The sequence below is a fragment of the Zosterops lateralis genome (assembly GCF_965231275.1).
Source record: "Zosterops lateralis genome assembly, chromosome: 12".
NCBI lineage: Eukaryota > Metazoa > Chordata > Aves > Passeriformes > Zosteropidae > Zosterops > Zosterops lateralis.
In genome coordinates this window covers 1,594,611-1,612,086 of record NC_139772.1, presented here as the reverse complement: position 1 = coordinate 1,612,086, position 17,476 = coordinate 1,594,611, and the positions used below count along the sequence as shown (strand labels likewise).

At 61.4% G+C, this 17,476-nt stretch overlaps 1 protein-coding gene across 2 annotated transcripts in view; it reads right to left on the bottom strand.

Moving 5' to 3' along the window:
- The window catches only part of PIEZO1 (piezo type mechanosensitive ion channel component 1 (Er blood group)), a 24,617-nt gene extending 7,141 nt beyond the window's left edge, over positions 1-17,476 (bottom strand). Inside the window, exons 1-28 of one of the 2 annotated variants that reach the window (XM_083870165.1) lie at positions 16,507-17,476; positions 10,027-10,122; positions 8,940-9,062; positions 8,607-8,649; positions 8,368-8,518; positions 7,426-7,555; positions 6,643-6,856; positions 6,306-6,471; positions 6,025-6,114; positions 5,870-5,945; positions 5,646-5,737; positions 5,305-5,565; positions 5,114-5,225; positions 4,835-5,013; positions 4,613-4,761; positions 4,258-4,437; positions 4,096-4,184; positions 3,491-3,648; positions 3,243-3,419; positions 3,016-3,141; positions 2,579-2,779; positions 2,290-2,494; positions 2,095-2,199; positions 1,412-1,565; positions 614-857; positions 427-523; positions 183-351; positions 15-104 (exon numbers count right to left, since the gene is read on the bottom strand). In XM_083870165.1, coding sequence (XP_083726291.1) covers positions 15-104; positions 183-351; positions 427-523; positions 614-857; positions 1,412-1,565; positions 2,095-2,199; positions 2,290-2,494; positions 2,579-2,779; positions 3,016-3,141; positions 3,243-3,419; positions 3,491-3,648; positions 4,096-4,184; positions 4,258-4,437; positions 4,613-4,761; positions 4,835-5,013; positions 5,114-5,225; positions 5,305-5,565; positions 5,646-5,737; positions 5,870-5,945; positions 6,025-6,114; positions 6,306-6,471; positions 6,643-6,856; positions 7,426-7,555; positions 8,368-8,518; positions 8,607-8,649; positions 8,940-9,062; positions 10,027-10,122; positions 16,507-16,570 — 3,941 coding nt within the window. In that variant the 5' untranslated portion in view covers positions 16,571-17,476. The remainder of the gene's footprint in view (positions 1-14; positions 105-182; positions 352-426; positions 524-613; positions 858-1,411; positions 1,566-2,094; positions 2,200-2,289; positions 2,495-2,578; positions 2,780-3,015; positions 3,142-3,242; positions 3,420-3,490; positions 3,649-4,095; positions 4,185-4,257; positions 4,438-4,612; positions 4,762-4,834; positions 5,014-5,113; positions 5,226-5,304; positions 5,566-5,645; positions 5,738-5,869; positions 5,946-6,024; positions 6,115-6,305; positions 6,472-6,642; positions 6,857-7,425; positions 7,556-8,367; positions 8,519-8,606; positions 8,650-8,939; positions 9,063-10,026; positions 10,123-16,506) is intronic. The other variant, XM_083870164.1, reaches the window with a different exon arrangement.

Below are 17,476 nucleotides of genomic sequence, written 5' to 3'. Positions count from 1 at the left end.
CAAAACCCACTCACTGCCGCTTCAGCTGGTCCAGCGACCTCCTCTCGGATCGCCGGTGCGAGCGCAGGCTCTTCATGATGCTGGCCTTGAACAGCGCCACACCCCTGGGGGACAGGGACAGTAGAGGGTCATGGAGGGGACCCCCAGCACCCACAGTGACCCCTCCAGGACCCCAATCCCACCTGGAAGGCTGCAGGGCAGAGGCTTGGAGGTCCCACATGACGTGCAAGTAGTAGGAGCTGAGGAAGATGCGGCGCTGGAGCAGGAGGAAGAAGAAGCAGATGCTGTCCCATATGATGCCGGCCTCCTCCACGGGCAGCGAGCAGTCCCGGTCCTTGGTCATGGCCTTGGCTAGCAGGCAGAGGTGTAGGCATGTCATGCAGCAGCCCAAATCCCTCTCAGATCACCCCCAGACCAGCAACTCACGGTCATAGTAGCCCTTGACGGTGCAGACGAGGCTGAAGAGCTGGATCACCCAGCAGAAATTGTTCTGCATCTGCCGCACGAAGACGCAGGACAGGAGCTGCGGGCAGAGAAGGGCACACACGGCTTTGTCACCACCCCAGGGGACACCCAGGGTGACCTGAGGAGGAGCGTGCGGATCACAACTCACCGACAGCATGTTTTTGGAGACGATGACGGTGATGTTGTAGAGGATGAGGCAGTCCCAGAGCGCCAGGCGGGCGCGGGCGGGTTTGCGCAGCATGGCGGTGCCCGAGAGCAGCAGGTAGAAGCAGGCCAGCACGTAGCCCAGCCCAAAGAGGCTGATGCGGTTGGCGCCGGCGATGAAAACCACCACCAGCACCACCCAGAAGAGGTAACGGAACACCACCACCTTCGCCATGTCCAGGTAGGACCTGTGGATGGGGTGGTTGGAGCAGGGGGCTTGTCCCATCCCAGCACCCACCCCCATCATGGTCCCGGTCCCCACACCAGCCCTATCATGGGGGACAAAGGGCTTTGTTTTGTCCCAGTTTATGGCACAAAATCTCTGAGGGTCAACACCATCACCAGGGGTATCCTGGACCACCTCATCTCCTTCCAGAAAAGCCTCGGGGTGTTGCTGTTCCAGCCATCAGGGGGGTCATGTCCAAAGGGGTTTCCATCCCATTCTAGAGGATCCCAGCCCAGCAAGTCTCATTGCCTAAAGGTCCCATCCTTCCCATACCTCAAGGGAATTTGCCATCCAAGGGTGGGATCTCATCTTGTCCCCACCCCAAAGGATCCCAAACCCATCTTGTCCATACCCCAAAGTTTGGCATCCCAAGGCTGGAATTCCAAAGGTGGGATTCCAAGGGGTCCCATCCTGCTCATACCCCCAGCAATCCCATCCCAGCAGAGCGCCCCATTCACTGCCCACAGGAGATCCCATTCCCAGCCCAGGTTGGGGTGCTGTGTCAGGGGCACCCACTTGCAGTAGATGAAGTTTGGGGTGGGGTTGTGGTGGTCCTGCTCCCTGTCGAGCCGGTCGGAGTTGTCACCGGCCGCCTGCAGCCAGGGCTGGGAGCGCTCGGCCTCGAAGACGCGCCACTGCTGGGCCGCGCACAGCAGCAGCAGGAAGTCATCTGGGGGAACACGGCTCAGCCTGGGACATGGGGCTCCCCAAAATGCTGTTACCCCCCCTAAAACCCTCCCCTGAGGTATGGAAGCATCCCAGGCCACTCCTGTCCAGCTCATTAATTCCCTCCAGGCTTTCCCAGGCCCCACCTCCTCTTTAAACAAGAGTAGATCTCTCCAGGTTCCCCTTTTTCCCAAAAAGGGGTGGGAAAACAATTAAGTTCTCCTAAAAAAGGGGTGGAGGTTTGCCATGACTCCTTCTCCAAGGGGATGTGTGTGATTTAAGCTCTACCTCCAATGGAGTGGGGCTCTTAAAGCTCCTCCACCCCTCCTGCCTGTCCTTCCCCCTCCTGGAGGCAGGATGGGACCCCACTGATGGAGGTCACAGAGTTGGGGTGGGGGACAGGGGCTGGAATAGGGTGACAGGGCACAGAGGTGCCAGGGGCTGGAATAGGGTGACAGGGCACCCCATGGGCACAGAGGTGCCAGGGGCTGGAGTAGGGGGACAGGGCACCACATGGGCAGGGGGCTACTCACTGATGAGGTTGGTGGATTTGGGAGCCTGGAAGAAGTCAGGCAGGTAGAGCCACTTGATGAGCGCCGAGTTGAGGGGAATGCTATTGCTCCAGCGCCACGGATAGTCTTGGGGGAGGCAGGGGGGCACAATCAGTGCCAGGCCCTTCCTCCAGCCCCTTCCCAGGGCAGGCAAACAGTGTCCCCCATGCCCCTTACCCATGCAGAGTGCAGGGGGCATCCCCAGGCACAGCAGGTACTGGTAGAGGAAGAAGATGACGAGGAAGAGGCAGTAGTTGGGCCAGAGGCGGGCGATGGCCGCGCGCCGGCGCCGCGTCAGCATGGCCACCAGCCAGCAGCCGTGCACGATCACCAGGAAGTTCATCCGCTGCCCGATCACGTTCACGATCATCAGGAAGCAGATCTGGGGGTGCAGGGCTCAGCTCTGGGATGCTGCAAGTGTGGGACACCCCACACACACAAACACACACAACGCCCCTGGTCCCACCTCCAAGCCAAACTTGTAGTAGAAGTAGTTGATGAAGTATTTGATGCAGCCGGCAAAGCCAAGGTCAAGGTGCTCGCGGGAGATGCCCTCGAAGATGGTCTCAGTGACAGGGGTGAGCAGCTGGTGCTGCTTGCGGTGGTACTGCTGGCGCCGGTACACCACGGCCTCCAACACCAGCAGCAGCAGCACCTGCAGGTGGTTCTGGGGGAACAGGGGATGCTCAGGACCACGGTGTGAAGCCAAGAATCCCCCCTAGGTGGTCTTAATAAAAATTGCATCTCCCCAGGTTCTCAGAACCTGGCTGTGAAGCCAAGAATCACCCCCACATAGTCCTCATAAATAGTATCTCCCCAGGTTCTCAGAACTGATGTTCAGGACTATGGTGTGAAGCCAAGAATCCCCCCCCAAGGTGGTCCCTACAGTCTTCCCGTGCCCACCTTGACATATCCCCAGTTGGGGAAGCCCTTCCGGATGCCAAACCAGTTGGCAGGGTCCACGGGGCCACGGTACAGCGTGGAATTGCCCAGCTCCTCTGGGGTCAGGTTGGTGCTGTTGGCAAGGGGCTGCAAAGGGGAGCACCAGGGGATGGGTCAGTTCCTCCTGGACCTCCCAGACCTCCCTTCCAGCCAGGGAGTCCCCCAAGATCCAGCCCCCCTGGGCACACCTGGGTGCAGTTGCTGAAGTAGTCGTGGGGGTCCACGACCTCGAGCTGGTAGAGCATCTTGCAGACAATGATGATGCAGGTCCAGACGGTGGAGAGGCACGAGGCCATGGGGCGGAAGCGCCCGTAGGGCACGGCCAGGGCCCACAGCAGCACCAGCAAGAAGTTCATCAGTGAGACCTGGGGGAGAGGCTGTGTCAGCACCTCGGGGGGCCCAGCTGAGCCCCCCAGCCCCACACCCCCAGGGGTACCTCCTCCAGGGCCACCCAGACGGTGTAGACAGCCACCATCTTGACAACGTGGAGCTCCAGCAGGCGTCTCACAAAGACCTCCCCACGTGTCACCATGTCCGAGAAGGTCCGGCCCAGCACCACCAGGCGCTCCAGCACCAGCCCCCATTTGTTGGAGTCTGTGGGACACAGATTCTCATGGACACCCCCTGCAGCCTCCCTGGCTCTGAGGACACCCCGACATCTCCTGTGTCCTCCCTTGCTCCAAGGACATCCCAATCCATTCCCACAACCCCCCACACCTGGAGAACAGCCCAAGCCATCCCTGCAACCTCCAGCCTCTTCCTGGCTCAGAGGGCATCCCAACCCACCCCTGTAACCTTCCAGACTTGGAGGAGACCCCAATAAATCCCCTGGTCCCACCTCGGCTTTCAGGACATCCCAGTCCATCCCCATGCCCTCCCAGACTTGAAGGACACCCCAATCCATTACCCTGAAAGTCTCTTCCTTGGAGGATGCTTCAATCCATCTCCACACTCTCTCACACTTGGATATCAACCCAAACCCATCTCCTTGCCCTCCCAGGTCCCTCCTGGTTTGGAGGACACCCCACCCCTGCCCTGTACCCAGGGAGTCAGTGTCAAAGTCTCCAGTCCGGGTGGTCTCGGCAGCAGCCGCATCCCGCAGCAGGCGGCTCCCTTGCAGCTCCTCAGACCTGTGGGAAGGGGGGATCAGAGCAGGGCTGGGGGGCTCGGGGTGCACTGGGGTCACCCAGCACTGGGTCCCACCTGGGGATGTGGCAGGGGGCCGGAGAGGGGGGGCGGACATGCTCCAGGTCAGTGATGAGCATGAAGGGGTCATGGAAGTAGTGGAGCTGGAGGATGCAGGCCAGCAGGAAGAAACCCATCATCAGGATGTTGGAGAAGAGCTTGGAGACGCTGAACTTCTCCAGGCCCAGGTCCCTCACCCTGGATGGGGAGAGGACAGTCAGCATGGGGGTCTCATCCATCCCACCCCAAACAGGCACTGGGGCTCAGCCCCAAACCTGCTCCGTGCCTCAGTTTCCCTACATGCAACCCATGCCCTGGTGCCACCACAAGGCTGGTGCCAGCAGGGACCCCACGGTGGGTAGGGGACACTCACTGGGGATCAGTGAGGCCCGTCAGGTTCCTCCAGTAAATAGGGAAGTCCTCGAACTGGTAGGTGTAGGTGGCGATGAGCACCAGCATGGTGTAGGCCACCACCAGCCACCAGAACCCCTTGAGCACCTTGCGCCACAGGCTGTAGTACACCTGCAGGGACAGGGACATCAGTGGGGCCACCCTGGGGATGGCACAGGTCCCCAGGGCTCCCCAGCCCCTCTACCTGGAATAGGATGAGGCAGAGGAGGAAGAGGAGCATGTAGACAATCTTGTAGACGACGAGGCGGCCGGTGAAGGTCACCACGATGAACATCACACCGCAGACACAGATCCAGAACTTGGCAAAGAAATTCCACACCACGTCCCCCAGCTTCTGCAGCACGTCCCGCATCTGGCTGGTGTCTGTGGGGCACGGAGGGGCTGCAGGAGCTGGGTGGGAGCACTGGGGTCTGCCCCACACACCTGTGGGGTGCTCAGTGTGGGTGACACCAGGAGCCCTCACCTGTATCCACGACAGACATCTCCCGCAGCGGCGTGGCCGGGGCCCTCCTCGTTAGCACCCGCTCCATAACGAAGCGCCGCAGCAGCATCCAGAAGGTGAGGGTGAACAGGAGCTGTGGGGACAGGCTGTGAGCTGACAGTCCTGACAGCAGGACACCGGCGGGGACAGGGCTGGGACAGGGCCGCATTCACCTTGGCCCCCAAGGCCATGCAGGGGTACCGGGGGTGCACCAGCCCCAGCGGCCGCAGCCGCATGAAGCTGATGCGTGTGGGCAGCTCGGGGCCCAGGTCCATGGCCCAGACGTACTGCAGGCTGCACAGGGTGATGGCGTAGAGCACCAGGAAGGGCGAGCAGAGCATGGCGAAGTGCCGCCGGCTCCGCACCGTCCAGATCAGGCACGACCAGAGCAGCAGCACGAAGGTCAGCCAGCTGTGGTAGCTGATGCTCCACACCTGTGGGCAGGGAGGGTGAGGGAGGCCTGGGAGGTGTCCCCCACCATGTCAGTGTCACCTCCCCCCTGCCAGCTCTTTACCATCATGGCGATGAGGGCGGACACGTAGCTCTGCTTCATGAGGACGTGGCCCAGGGTGTGCAGGGGCAGCCACGCTGCAGGATGCCTCCTGCCTGGCAGGGGGAGGAGGAGTGTGAGGCACCCTTGGGCTACAAGTAGGGTTTGGGGAGGGGGAGCACCAGGCTGGCACCAGCACTCCCCTGGGCTGCAGGAAGGGTTTGGGGAAGGGCTGGGGTCAGGCTTACGTGCTGAGCTCAAGATGTGGACGGTGCAGTTCTCATTGCTGGCACTCGGCTTGCTGGTGTTGCGGGACAGCATGGGCTGAGGGCAGAGAGGGCTCAGAGCCCACCCTGGCACCCCCATCCCACACCCATTACCTACACAGCCTCCCCAAACTCACCTTGGTGTCCTCAGCCATGCAGGGACTTTCCTTGGGCCAACTCTCCAGCTCCACCAGGTCCCTCGGGCATGACCGTGATGGTGCCCTTCTCTGCAAGGAGCAGGAGATGCTCAGGGCACCCACTGCCACCCGTGGGGAGCAGGACCATGCCCCAGCCCCCTGCCAAACCACCCCACACTGGCCCCCACCTCCCCTTGCACCATGGCTGGGGTAGTCACAGCCAGGCACGCATTGTCACCGTTGTCACCATCGGGGTGTGGCTCAGCACTGCAGCCCCTCACCTTGGCATCCCTGCAGCGCAGCTTCACCAGGGTGGCCACGGTGTAGTAGAGCAGCAGCAGGACGCCAGGGTTGGCATAGACAGGCCAGGGGAAGGTAGTGTTGAGTTCCAGGGTGTTGGGCTGGGAGCAGTTGTAGTACAGGATGATGTCATTGAAGCCGAAGAGCCTGTGGGGAGGGGACAGAGGAGGTGGCATTAACCCCCCAGCCAGGACCAGCAGCCAGGGTCCCATCCCTGTGCTGGCACCAGAGGGATGCTCTGGCTGCCCTCCCCAGGGTGGGATAGGGCAGCTCACCCTCAGGGGGAGCCTGGGCACAGCTCCCTGCCCAGGGACTCACCGTGCCCAGAGGGTGGGAGGTGGGAAGAGCCCCTGGACGAAGGGGGTCTGGTAGGCATAGAGGCACAGCAGGTGGCAGGCGCTGTAGATGCCGATGAGGACACAGAGGACGTTGAAGGGCCGGTGGCCCCCGGGGAGGTGACAGGCCCACCACGTGCACAGCCCCACGAAGATCAGGAAGTAGACGCTGGAGGAGGCGGAGGGCAGGGTGATCCCTGGGGAGCAGCGCCCCACGGGCGGTCAGTGCACAGCCCCTTGGACTGACTGCATCCCACTGGACTCAGCATTCCCCCTGAGAGCAAGCATCCCTTCCCCTTGCACCGAGTTTTCCACCTTGGACCGAGTATCTACTTCCTCTTGGTCAAGATACTTGGGCCAAGTATCTCTTCCCCATTGGACTCTAAATCCATCCTCAGACCACTTGTCACTCCTGCTTGGAATGAGCATCCTCCCTCCTTGGAATGAGCATCCCCTCCCTGCCCAGACCAAGCACCTCTTCCTCCATAGATAATCTGACCCTTGGAGTGAGCAGCTCTCCCCCTGGATTGAGATTTCTCCCTTGGATTGAACATTCTTCCCCTCCAGACCAAGCAGCCCTTCTCCTTGGACTGTTTCCCCTTCTGGACCAAACATCCCTCCATGCACTGAGCCTTCCCCCTTGGATGGAAAACCCTCCCCTCATGGACCAAGCACATTTTCCCTGTGACTGAGCATCCAAACCACCCTGGATTGAGTGTCCCCTCCAGCAGCACACCCCCCTGAGCCCCCCACATCCCGTGCCCACCTGCCAAGGCCAGCAGCAGGATGGCCAGGCCCTTGCCAGCCTCCCAGAGCAGCCAGTGAGCCTTGTCCCTCAGCCTGCTCCTCAGCCTCCGATCCCTGCGACACGAGTACCGGTGCCGCCCCACATCCTTCTGTGCCAGGGAAAACCAGGCTGCTGTGAGCTCCACAACCCGATCCTGGGCAGCTCTCAGCCCTGTGCCTCAGTTTCCCTGCTGCAGGGAGGGCAGGGGTGGCCGGCCAGGCAGGCACAGTGCCCGGCACCTGGCCGTGTTTATCTCGTCAGCCGCCTGGAAAGCGCCTCCAAAGGGGCGGCTGTTTTTCTTGGCTCTGGGATCCGGGTTCCCAGCACTGAGCTTTTTTCCAGGCTGCCTCCCGGGCTCACGGCAAAGGCATCCGAGCTGCCGCTGCTCCGGTTACAGCCCGGCACGGCCCGAGCCAGGCATGGCAGCCTGGGGTGCTGGGGAGCCCCCAAAGCGGGGCTGGGGATGTGTCTGCCTGGGTGACCCCTGTGCCACAAGCCAGTGTCCCCGTGACCTGCTGGCACTGACAGGTGGGGCTTGCATGGCACGGCATGGCACGGCATGGCACAGCATGGCACAGCACCAGCGAGCTCGAGCTGGGGGCCAGCACCCCATAACTACCCACCCCGCTGTCCCACCTGTCTGCCACAATCCCTGTGGCAGTGCCAGAGCAAACACGGGCACTCCTCTGCGGCTGAGTCACCCTAAGCTGTGTGACAACGACCAAGCCCTCCAATCTGGCCAAAACTGCCCCAAACTGGGTCCCTGACCACTGGGAATGTCTCCATGCCAAGCCCCGGGCTGTGCCCAGGGAAGGGACAGGGACCTGCCATAGGCAGGGTGGCAGGGTCTCGGTGGGATGTGGGTGGTGGGATGTCACCATGGCAGTGGGATGTCCCCATGGCAGTGGGGGTGGCTCTCACCCCTGCAGAGGCCTCCAGGGACTCAGGATTCCGTCTGGAGCTGGCACGGCCGAGGCGGAAGCACACGCACAGGGACAGAGACGAGACCAGCAGGATGCCAACATCGGGTGCCACGAGCCTCACTGCATTGGGAATGTCATCCAAGTCCAGCCTGGGGGGAGAGACAGGCAGGGGAGGGCTCAGGGGTGACCCCACAGCCACTGCCCAGTCCCCAGCCCCACACATCAGGGTAGCCTTACCTGGTGACCCCAATGTGCCGAGCCAGGACCTCCCAGGAGCTGCCTGTGGGAAGGAAGGGGGGGCACTGAGGGGGGCAGACCCCGCTCTGAGCAGCCCCCACCATGGGGAGAACATTCCCATCCATGGGAGAGCAGGATGGGCTCTGTGCCCAGTGCAGTGGGCACCCAGCAGACACCTTGGCATGGCATGGGATGTCCCCAGAGCTGGCACACAGCTGGGACCCTGCAGAGCCTCAGCAGAATGGGTCCTACATGTCACCAGCCTGAGGGTGCAGCCCCTGGGCAGGGCTGTGGGTGGGTGGGTGAGGGTGGGCACAGGCACCCCCTACTCACAGCTGGGTCCCAGCAGCTGGTCCAGGACAGGCAGAGTGTACAGGCAGATCTGGAACACCAGGTGGGCAAGGAGGAAGAGGATGCTGGTCGCCAGCAGAGCTTTGAGGATGCGGCTGGTGTGACCTGTGACACACGGGCAGAGCTGTCACCCAGCAGCCAAGGACACCCCAACAGGCACCCCGCACCCTCAGGAAGAGCTGGGAAGGGTGCACACTGTGCCCAGAGATTCCAGGGCTTTGCCCCAAGGTTGGGATCCCACCAGGGCTTTGTTCACCCAGCACAACCCCAGGGCACCCCAAGAGCCAAAGCTCAGGACCATCCTCCCTGTCTCTGCAGTGCCCACCTGGCACCTCCCTGGCCCTGCTGGGCTGGGACCACACCAGGGTGCAGTCAGCACCCCCATCCCTGCTGGAACATCCCCTGGGAACCCCCTAAAAGGATCCCACTCACTCCAAACCCAGTCAGCCCTTCCACCAGCTGCAGCCGTGCCCCCATCCCACCCGGCTCTCCGGGCCCTGTGCCCGTTTTCCTGGCCAGGGGTGGGGTGGGCTGGCTGCCCACCACAGCTGCGAGCCGGCCTGGGGGCGGCCCCGGGCCAACAGCTTTCCCTCCTTTGTTTTTTCCTGTAAATCCACGCGAAAGCTCTCGGCAGCAGCAGCAGCACCAGGATCCGGGGCAGTGAGAGCCCATGAAATATTCACAGGGTAAAGCTTTTAGCTGTGGCCGTGCTGGGGATGGGCTCAAAGCCCACACAGGGTTTTTTTGGGGGGGGCTACAGGCACCTGCCCCGGGGTGAGTGACCCCTCTGCAGCCACCACCACATCCCAGTGCCCCGGGCAGGGTGGAGGGGCTGCTCATGCCGTGCCCACACAGCCCAGCCCGCAGGTTTTTTGGTTAATAAGGCTCCAAAGTGGCCGTTCTGGAGCAGGAGGGCTATTAATAGCCCCGCTGGGCTATAATTAACAGAGAGAGGCTCCACACAGCCCGGCCGGGGTGAAACCGCAGTGAAGGTGCCCGAGGAGGGGGGTGGCAGGTCCCCTCCCCTGCTGCCCCACCACACCTGCCCCAGCCCAGGTGAGCCCCTTACCTGCGGCGATGCGTCGGGAGGGTCCCGGGAACCAGGGCAGGAGCAGCAGGAAGAGCAGGTACACCAGGGAGAGGACATTGTAGCGGAAAAGGCAGGCTGGGGACAGAGGGACAGGGTTAGTGACAGGGAGGTGGCACAGGGAGGGCTCACAGCTGCACCCTCACACCATAGGGAACCCCCAAAAGAGAGGCAAAGGACCATACACCCCAAAGTGTCAGGTAGTATTGGGGTCCTGGGCTGATGCCAGGTAGGACAAGGGGGTCAAACCACAAAAAAGTGCCATCAGAAAGAGGTGCAAAGACAGGGCTGTGCCACTCCTGGTGACCACATGGGTGACAAGGGACACCAGACATCCCAGACTCATGAGGTGACAGGGGAAGAAGAACCATGAGAAAACTCTGCTGCATTTCCCCATCATTCCCACAAAACCAGGCTGAGCACTGCAGGGACCCCCACGGCCAGGCTGGGACCCCCCCCCCACGATGACCCCTTCAGGGCTGGCCCAGCACCTGCCCCCAGCCCTGCCCTGGGTGTGCCACCAGCTCAGCACCTTCCCCCTCACTTATTTTTAGACCTAAATTACAGCTTGTCTGGAGGCATGAAACTACTGTAGGAGCCAGGCTGAGCCAGCACCCTGCAGAGCTGTGACCAACGGGGACAGGGATGGGGACAGGGATGGGGGACAGGGACAGGGATGGGGACAGGGACGTGCTGGGGCAGCTGTGCCACCCCAGCTGGGGACACAGCGTTCCTGTCACCACACTGACAATGACAGACACCAGCAAATGCACGAGCAGGAGTGGGAGCACCCCCACCAAGACACCCCCGGGGTCAGTGCCTGGCTGCAGAGGGGGGAATGAGCTTTGTCACTGCTCCAGACAGCCCCAGGACATCCCCCCATCCCCTCTCTGCAGACCAGGGGGACACATCCCACCAGCAATGGGGAGCCCCTCTGGGACAGCCACAGGGGACTGGTGTTGGTGTGCACAGAGCTGCTCCCCTTGGCACCCCATGGGGAAATGGGGTGAGACAGGGGGCTCAGAGGGCAGCCCTGACCCTGCAGGACTGGGGGGGTGAGGGGAGCCCGGCAGAGAGCCAGGGACATGCTCAGCACCGCAGCCCGGCACAGCCCTTCCTGTGTTTACGAGGTTTCAATGGGACAACACATCCTGGGGTGAGGGACAGCGTGGCCAGCGGGGAGGACAACACCTCACAGCCCCAGGGGACAGCGGGGCACCCTCGGAGGGCACAGGGCTGGCAGGAGGGAGCACCCAGGATCACCCAGGGACACATCCCATGCTGGGGCTAAAACCAGCTCCAGCCCTGCAGCAGGGTCCCCAGGTGTCCCCAGGTGTCCCCAAAGTCTGCAAAGCCCAGCCTGGCCCCCAGCAAGGGGTGGGGGGCACCAGGAGCGTCACCAGCAGCCACCTCCCCATGGTGACCCCGGGACGCGTCACCTCCCGCAGCCGCTGCAGCCCAGGGCTCTTTCCTGGCTCTTTCGGCAAACCATGATCTCATGGAGCAAATATTCCAGCCGAGAGGAGCCTTCCCGGCACGGGGGCGAGACGCTGCTCTGGCTTCCGTGGGAGCCGGGCAGGGCCCCCCCCAAGGCACTGGCAGTGCCCACCCAGCCCAGTGCCCACCTTGGGGTGACCCTGCCCCACCCAGGACCCCCAGCCCGGCCATGGCCACTCCTGGGTGCTGCTGGCCACCTCCTGGGTGCTGCTGGCCACCTCCTGGGTGCTGGTGGCATCCTGGTGGCACAGCTGGAGTTGCAATGAGAACACAGATTGGTGGGCATTGGGGGTACCCTGATGCTGACCCCATTATTTAGGGCCACCAGCACCCTCTGGCTGGTGGCTCACCCTGCACCCATCAGGCATCACCAGGAAATCTCCCAGGGCTGCTGGATGGCTTCAAGCAGGATGGAAAAAGAGAGGAAGCATTCTGGTGGTGACATTTGGGAGCACCCTGGCTTGGCACCCACCCTGTGCAGTGGGGTGTGCCTTGCCCGGTGTGTGGGTGCTCCATCCTGCAGTCAAGGGAACCGGTTCCCCGCAGTGCTGACAGTGGGGAAAGTGCAGGCACAGGGAGAAAAACCAGTTTGGCGTGTGGGGAGAGCAAACCCGCCCTCCCAGCAGGCTGAATGGGTGAGTGAGTGAATGCAGCACCGTGGCACCCACAGCCCCCTGCCCACGCTAACAGTGCCCTCGCCCACGGCACCCCGGGGTGTCCCTCACCTTGTCCCCTAAGTCAGATATCCTGGATTGGCACCCCAATTCCTGCTTCCCCAGCCCTGTGACAATCAGGTACCCTGAACTGGGGACCCCAATTCACCCCAATTCCTCCTTGCCCAGCCCTGTGACAGGTACCCTGGACTGGGCACCCCAATTCTTGTTTCCCCAGCCCTGTGACAGTCAGGTACCCTGGACTGGCACCCCAATTCTTGTTTTCCCCAGCCCCATGACCCCAGGAGCAGCTCCCACGCTGCCGGGAGTTCACCACAGCCGGCCCCGGCAGCATGTGAAATATTAACGACATTAATGAGCCGGGAGGAGGATAAATTGCAGCACTGGGGAGCTGAGCAGCGTGTGCCGGGATTCCTCCGTGCCGGGATTCCTCCACGCCAGCCTTAATTGAATTTCCCCGTGGGAGGGGATTGGGGTCACTGGGCCCTGCTGGCAAAGTGGGGGCAGCACCAGTGTCTTTCCCAGGGCATTGGGCTGGAAAGAGCAGCTGTGGGAGAGGTTTGGGGTCTGAAACAACCCCTTCCCTGCAAACCAGGCACCACTCCAGCTTCCAGGATGGATCCATTCCCAACTGCATGGGGAAAGGGGGGTTCCCCAGACCCCACACACACCAGCCCTGCATCATCACTCTGCATCCACACCGCCCTGGGGGACCTGCGGCCGCTCAGGATTAATTAGCAGAGCTCTTTAATTCCCTGCCCTGCTCACTCACACGGGCCCGTTACCTGCTGCAGGAGCCCAGGCAGCTCTGCCAAGCTGCCTCCCAGCTCAGCAGCCCCAGCTGGGGATCCCTGACAGGGTCCCCAAAGTGTCACTTTGCTCCCAGGACTCAACTACTGCAAACCAGAGGTGGGTGAGCAACCCAGAGGCCTCATCCCAGAATTCCATCAGTCCCAAAGCAACAAGCCCTTGGGCAAATGGAGCTGGGCACATTCCCAGGCCCAGCCTCAGCCCCTCTTTCCAGGAAAGAACAGCCCCACCGGCTCACCCACCATATCCTGTTTTTGTGGAAAGTTCATCACGACCAGCTCCCGAGCCTGCTCCTGGGAATGCTGCAGGAGATGCCCCAGGAGATCTCTGGGCCGGGTGCCACAGCTGGCAGATCCCAGCACCAGCCAGGAGCTCCTGCCACCACGGCACAGGGAATGCAGCAGCTCGGGGAACAAGTGCCAGGGGACACCCCCTGTCCCTGGCACACGCCAGGATGGCACAGCCCGTGGCTCCCAGAGCTGTGGGATCAGTGCTGGGACACATGAGGACACACATTCCCAGATCTACCAACATTCCCAGCAGGGCCGTGACTTGGCTGCCATATGGCAGCGCCAAGCTGTGCCCAAATCCTGCTGTCCTCACCCAAAGGGGACCTGCTGCACCCCTGGGGAGCCCCCCACGGTGTCCCCCACCTCACTGGGGCTGTGGGGGCTCAGTTTTGGGCATCTCCATCCCATCTTATCCTCTCATCCCATGCCATCCCCTCCCCCTGTGCCCGGGAGGAAGCAGCACTTATTGCTCTTGGAGACAGCGGGTGGCTTTGCTTTTTTTATTTTTATTATAGTTTGTTTTTTTTTTCCCCTCCTCTATTTTATTTCCCTTGGTTTTATAAAAAGCACCTGACCACAGCAGGCAGCTGCTGCAGCCCACGCTGGCACCCAGCTGAGCTGAGCTCCAGCCCTGCAGCACCCAGGACCCCCAGGGACCCCCCAGAGACCCTCCCAGGGACCCCCCAGGGACCCCCCAGCACCCTGCCTGGGCAGGGGGGGCTGTGTCCCCACATTGGGGGGTTTGAGGGGCAACTGCAGAATTGGGGAGGGGGTGCCGCCCTCACCCATCACTTCTGCCCAAACACCACGGATCAGCACGGCCAGGACTGGCCCCTTTGGGTGGGATGTGCTGTGCCCCCCACACCCCAGAATTCCAGCAGGGAGGATGGAGCCGAGGTGGGGGCACAGCCCAGGGCACGGCTGGGACCCCAAAACCCCACGGGGGTCAGAGCTGTGCCAGCCCTGGGGAGCCCTGGGGAGCCGGGGGGAGCCCTGGGGAGCCGGGGGGAGCCCTGGGGATGCCCCAAGCCACAAGTCCTGCTCCCCCACTCGCCCCAGGCTTGCTGAGAGCCACCAGCAAACATCCTCCGGACGTTTGGGGAGAGCCAAACTGGCAGGGAAGGAAGGGCCGCCAGGCGGGTCGTGCTCCGGGGCAAATCCTCCCACCCAGGTGCACAAACCACAAACCCCCCCCCCCACTCCGGTCCGTGCCTCAGTTTCCCCCGGGTGCTGTTGCACTGCTGAGTCACCCCCTGTTCTCCAATCAGCTGGGGCAGCACCGAGTCCCCGCCCTAGAGGGGCCCCAAATTTAAACGAGCCCAGCAGGGGAGAAAGGGGGGACAGCAAAGCCACCAATGTCCCCAGCTATGACTGACACCGGGGCGGGGAAAAAGCCAGAGGGGAGTGAAGAACCAAGCAAGACTGGCAGGATTTGGGGACAAATGGGGGTTATTTGGAGCAGGAGGGGCCCTGGGAGGCTGCGGAGGCCACGTGTCACGACGGGCACCGCTGGGATGCCCCTGGCACCCATGGGACACCCCAGGACACCGATGGGGTGGGATGCCCAGGACACCCATGGGATGCCCAGGACACCCATGGGATGGGACACCCAGGACACTGATGGGATGCCCAGGACACTGATGGGATGCCCTGAGCACCGATGGGACACCCCAGGACACCCATAGGATGGGATACCCAGGACACGGATGGGACACCCAGGACACCCATGGGATGCCCAGGACACCCAGGACACCGATGGGACACCCCAGAACACCCATGGGATGGGATACCCCGGGCACTGATGGGATGGGATGCCCAGGACACCAATGGGACGCCCAGGACACCCATGGGACGCCCTGGACACCCATGGGACACCCCGGACACCAATGGGATGGGATACCCCAGGCACCGATGGGATGCCCAGGGCACCAATGGGACGCCCAGGACACCCATGGGATGCCCCCAGCAGGTCCCGCAGCCCCGAACGGTGCCTTGTGTTATAATTAACCTCCTCACATCCTGCGCGATGCTCCTCTGAGTCACGGCTCCAGCAAACCCAAAGGAAAAAAAAAGCAGCTTTTTTTTTTTCTTTTTTTTTTTTTTTTTTTTTTTTCAAGAGTCACCGACTTCCTCCGCCAGCGAGGCTTTGCCAACACCCCGAAAACCCAACTCTCCTCCTTCAAACCCGGCCGGGAAATGGCTCTGCCCGGCCAAACGCGCCTCCCTCTCTCTCCCTCCAGGTGACAGAATCCCAAAAATCATTGTAGGGCCACCCCAAAACCTTCCCGGGGCTCGGGCTCGGTGGCAAATAAACCCAACCCGTGCCCGGCACAAGGAGCCCCTTGAACAATCCTGTTTATAAAGAGGTTTTTTTGGGGTTTTTTAGGTTTTTTTTCCTTTGCGCGAAGCCGAAGAGGCTCCGGAGCGGCTTCAAAGAGCCGATTCTTGTCCCGGGATAAAATCCCGGGGATTTTCCAGGCCGGTGGCCAGCCCGGTTCGCCTCGGTGGGTGGCACTTTGTGACAGGGCTGGGGACAGGCTGGTGGCGGTTTGGGGACAGCACTGGGGTCACTCCGGACAGGGCGGGTGCCAATTCCCCCCTGGGCTGAGTAACCCCTTATTCCCCATATGGGAACCACAACAGAGGGGGTGACACCGAGTGGGGTCACCCCAAACCGCCCCGGGGGGGGGGACAGGGGGGGACAGGGGGGGACACACAGACCCTCCTGCCCTGGAGAAAATAACAGAGAGGGGGTTCGGTCATGGCTGGGAATGGGGGGGTTTGGGGTGGTCAGGGTGGGGTTTGGGGTGATCAAGGTGGGATTTGGGGTGGTCAGGGTGGGATATAAGGTGCTCACAGCAGGATTCAGGGTGATCACGGCGGGATTTAGGATTTGGGGTGGTCAGGGTGGGATTTAGGGTGATCACGGCGGGTTTAGGGTGGAAACGGCGGGTTTGGGGCGATCACAGCAAGACTCAGTACAATCACCACCGCCCATCCCAACACCGAGCCCGCCCGGAGCCGTTCCCGGTTCTTCCCTCGCTCCACGTGCGGCCACCCGGGGGACTCCTGACCCACCTGGGGAACCCCTGACCCACCTGGGGGACCCCTGACCCACCTGGGGGACCCCTGACCCACCCCAGGGGGAGAACCCCTGACCCACCCCGGGGGGATCCCCATCCCTGACCCACCGGCCAGCAGGGCGAGCGGCAGCAGCAGCCAGTAGAGCCCCGCGCAGAGCCCCCGCCGGTTCATCCCTCCCTCCGGGGCCGGGCCGGGCCGGGCCGGGCTGGGCTGGGCTGGGCAGGCCCCGGTGCGGACGGGACGCTCTGCCCGGTCCCGCCGCGCTCCCGGCGCTGCCCCCGCCCCGCTCCGCTCCCTTTATAAAGCGGCACCGCCCGCCCTCCGCCCGCGGGGCCGGCGCGGCTCCAGCACCGCCCGTCCGTCCGTCTGTCTGTCCGTCCGTCCGTCAGCGCCGTCGGTGTGATGGGTAAAGTTGTCCGGGCTTAGCCCCGCAGCCATCCAGGGTTTGCTTTTGGAGGTTGGGATAAAAAAAAAAAATTAAATAATTGAGTTGAAGGAATATATTTAAAAAATAAAAATAAATAAAAAAATATAAATAAATAAAAAAAAACCCAACCAAACAAAAAAAAAACCCCAAATAAAATAAAATAAAATAAAATAAAATAAAATAAAATAAAACCACACCAAAAAAATCCTCCCCCCCAAAAAAAAAAACCCAACCAAACAAAAAAAACCCCAAATAAAATAAAATAAAATAAAATAAACCACACAAAAAAAAAAAATTCCCAAAAAAAAAAAAAAAAAAACCACACCAAAAAACACAAAAAAAACCACCAAAAAAACACCAACCTCCCAAAAAAAACCAAAAACAAACAAACAAACAAAAAAAAAAAACCACCAAAAAACTTTCCCCCAAAAAAAACAAACCCAAAAAAATAAAAAAAGGGAAAAGAATGATAAGCAGATGTGTTTTGTGTGTTTATTATTCTGCCCGAAAGTGAAATGAAGAAGTGGGAGGTAATTTTTTTTTGCCGGATGTTTGTTGCTGATATCAGGGCTGACTGCTGCTGAGGGGAGTGGGGGAACTTGGGAGCTGCTGGTGTGTGGCCCTGGGGCTGGGGCTGTGACCCCTGGAGC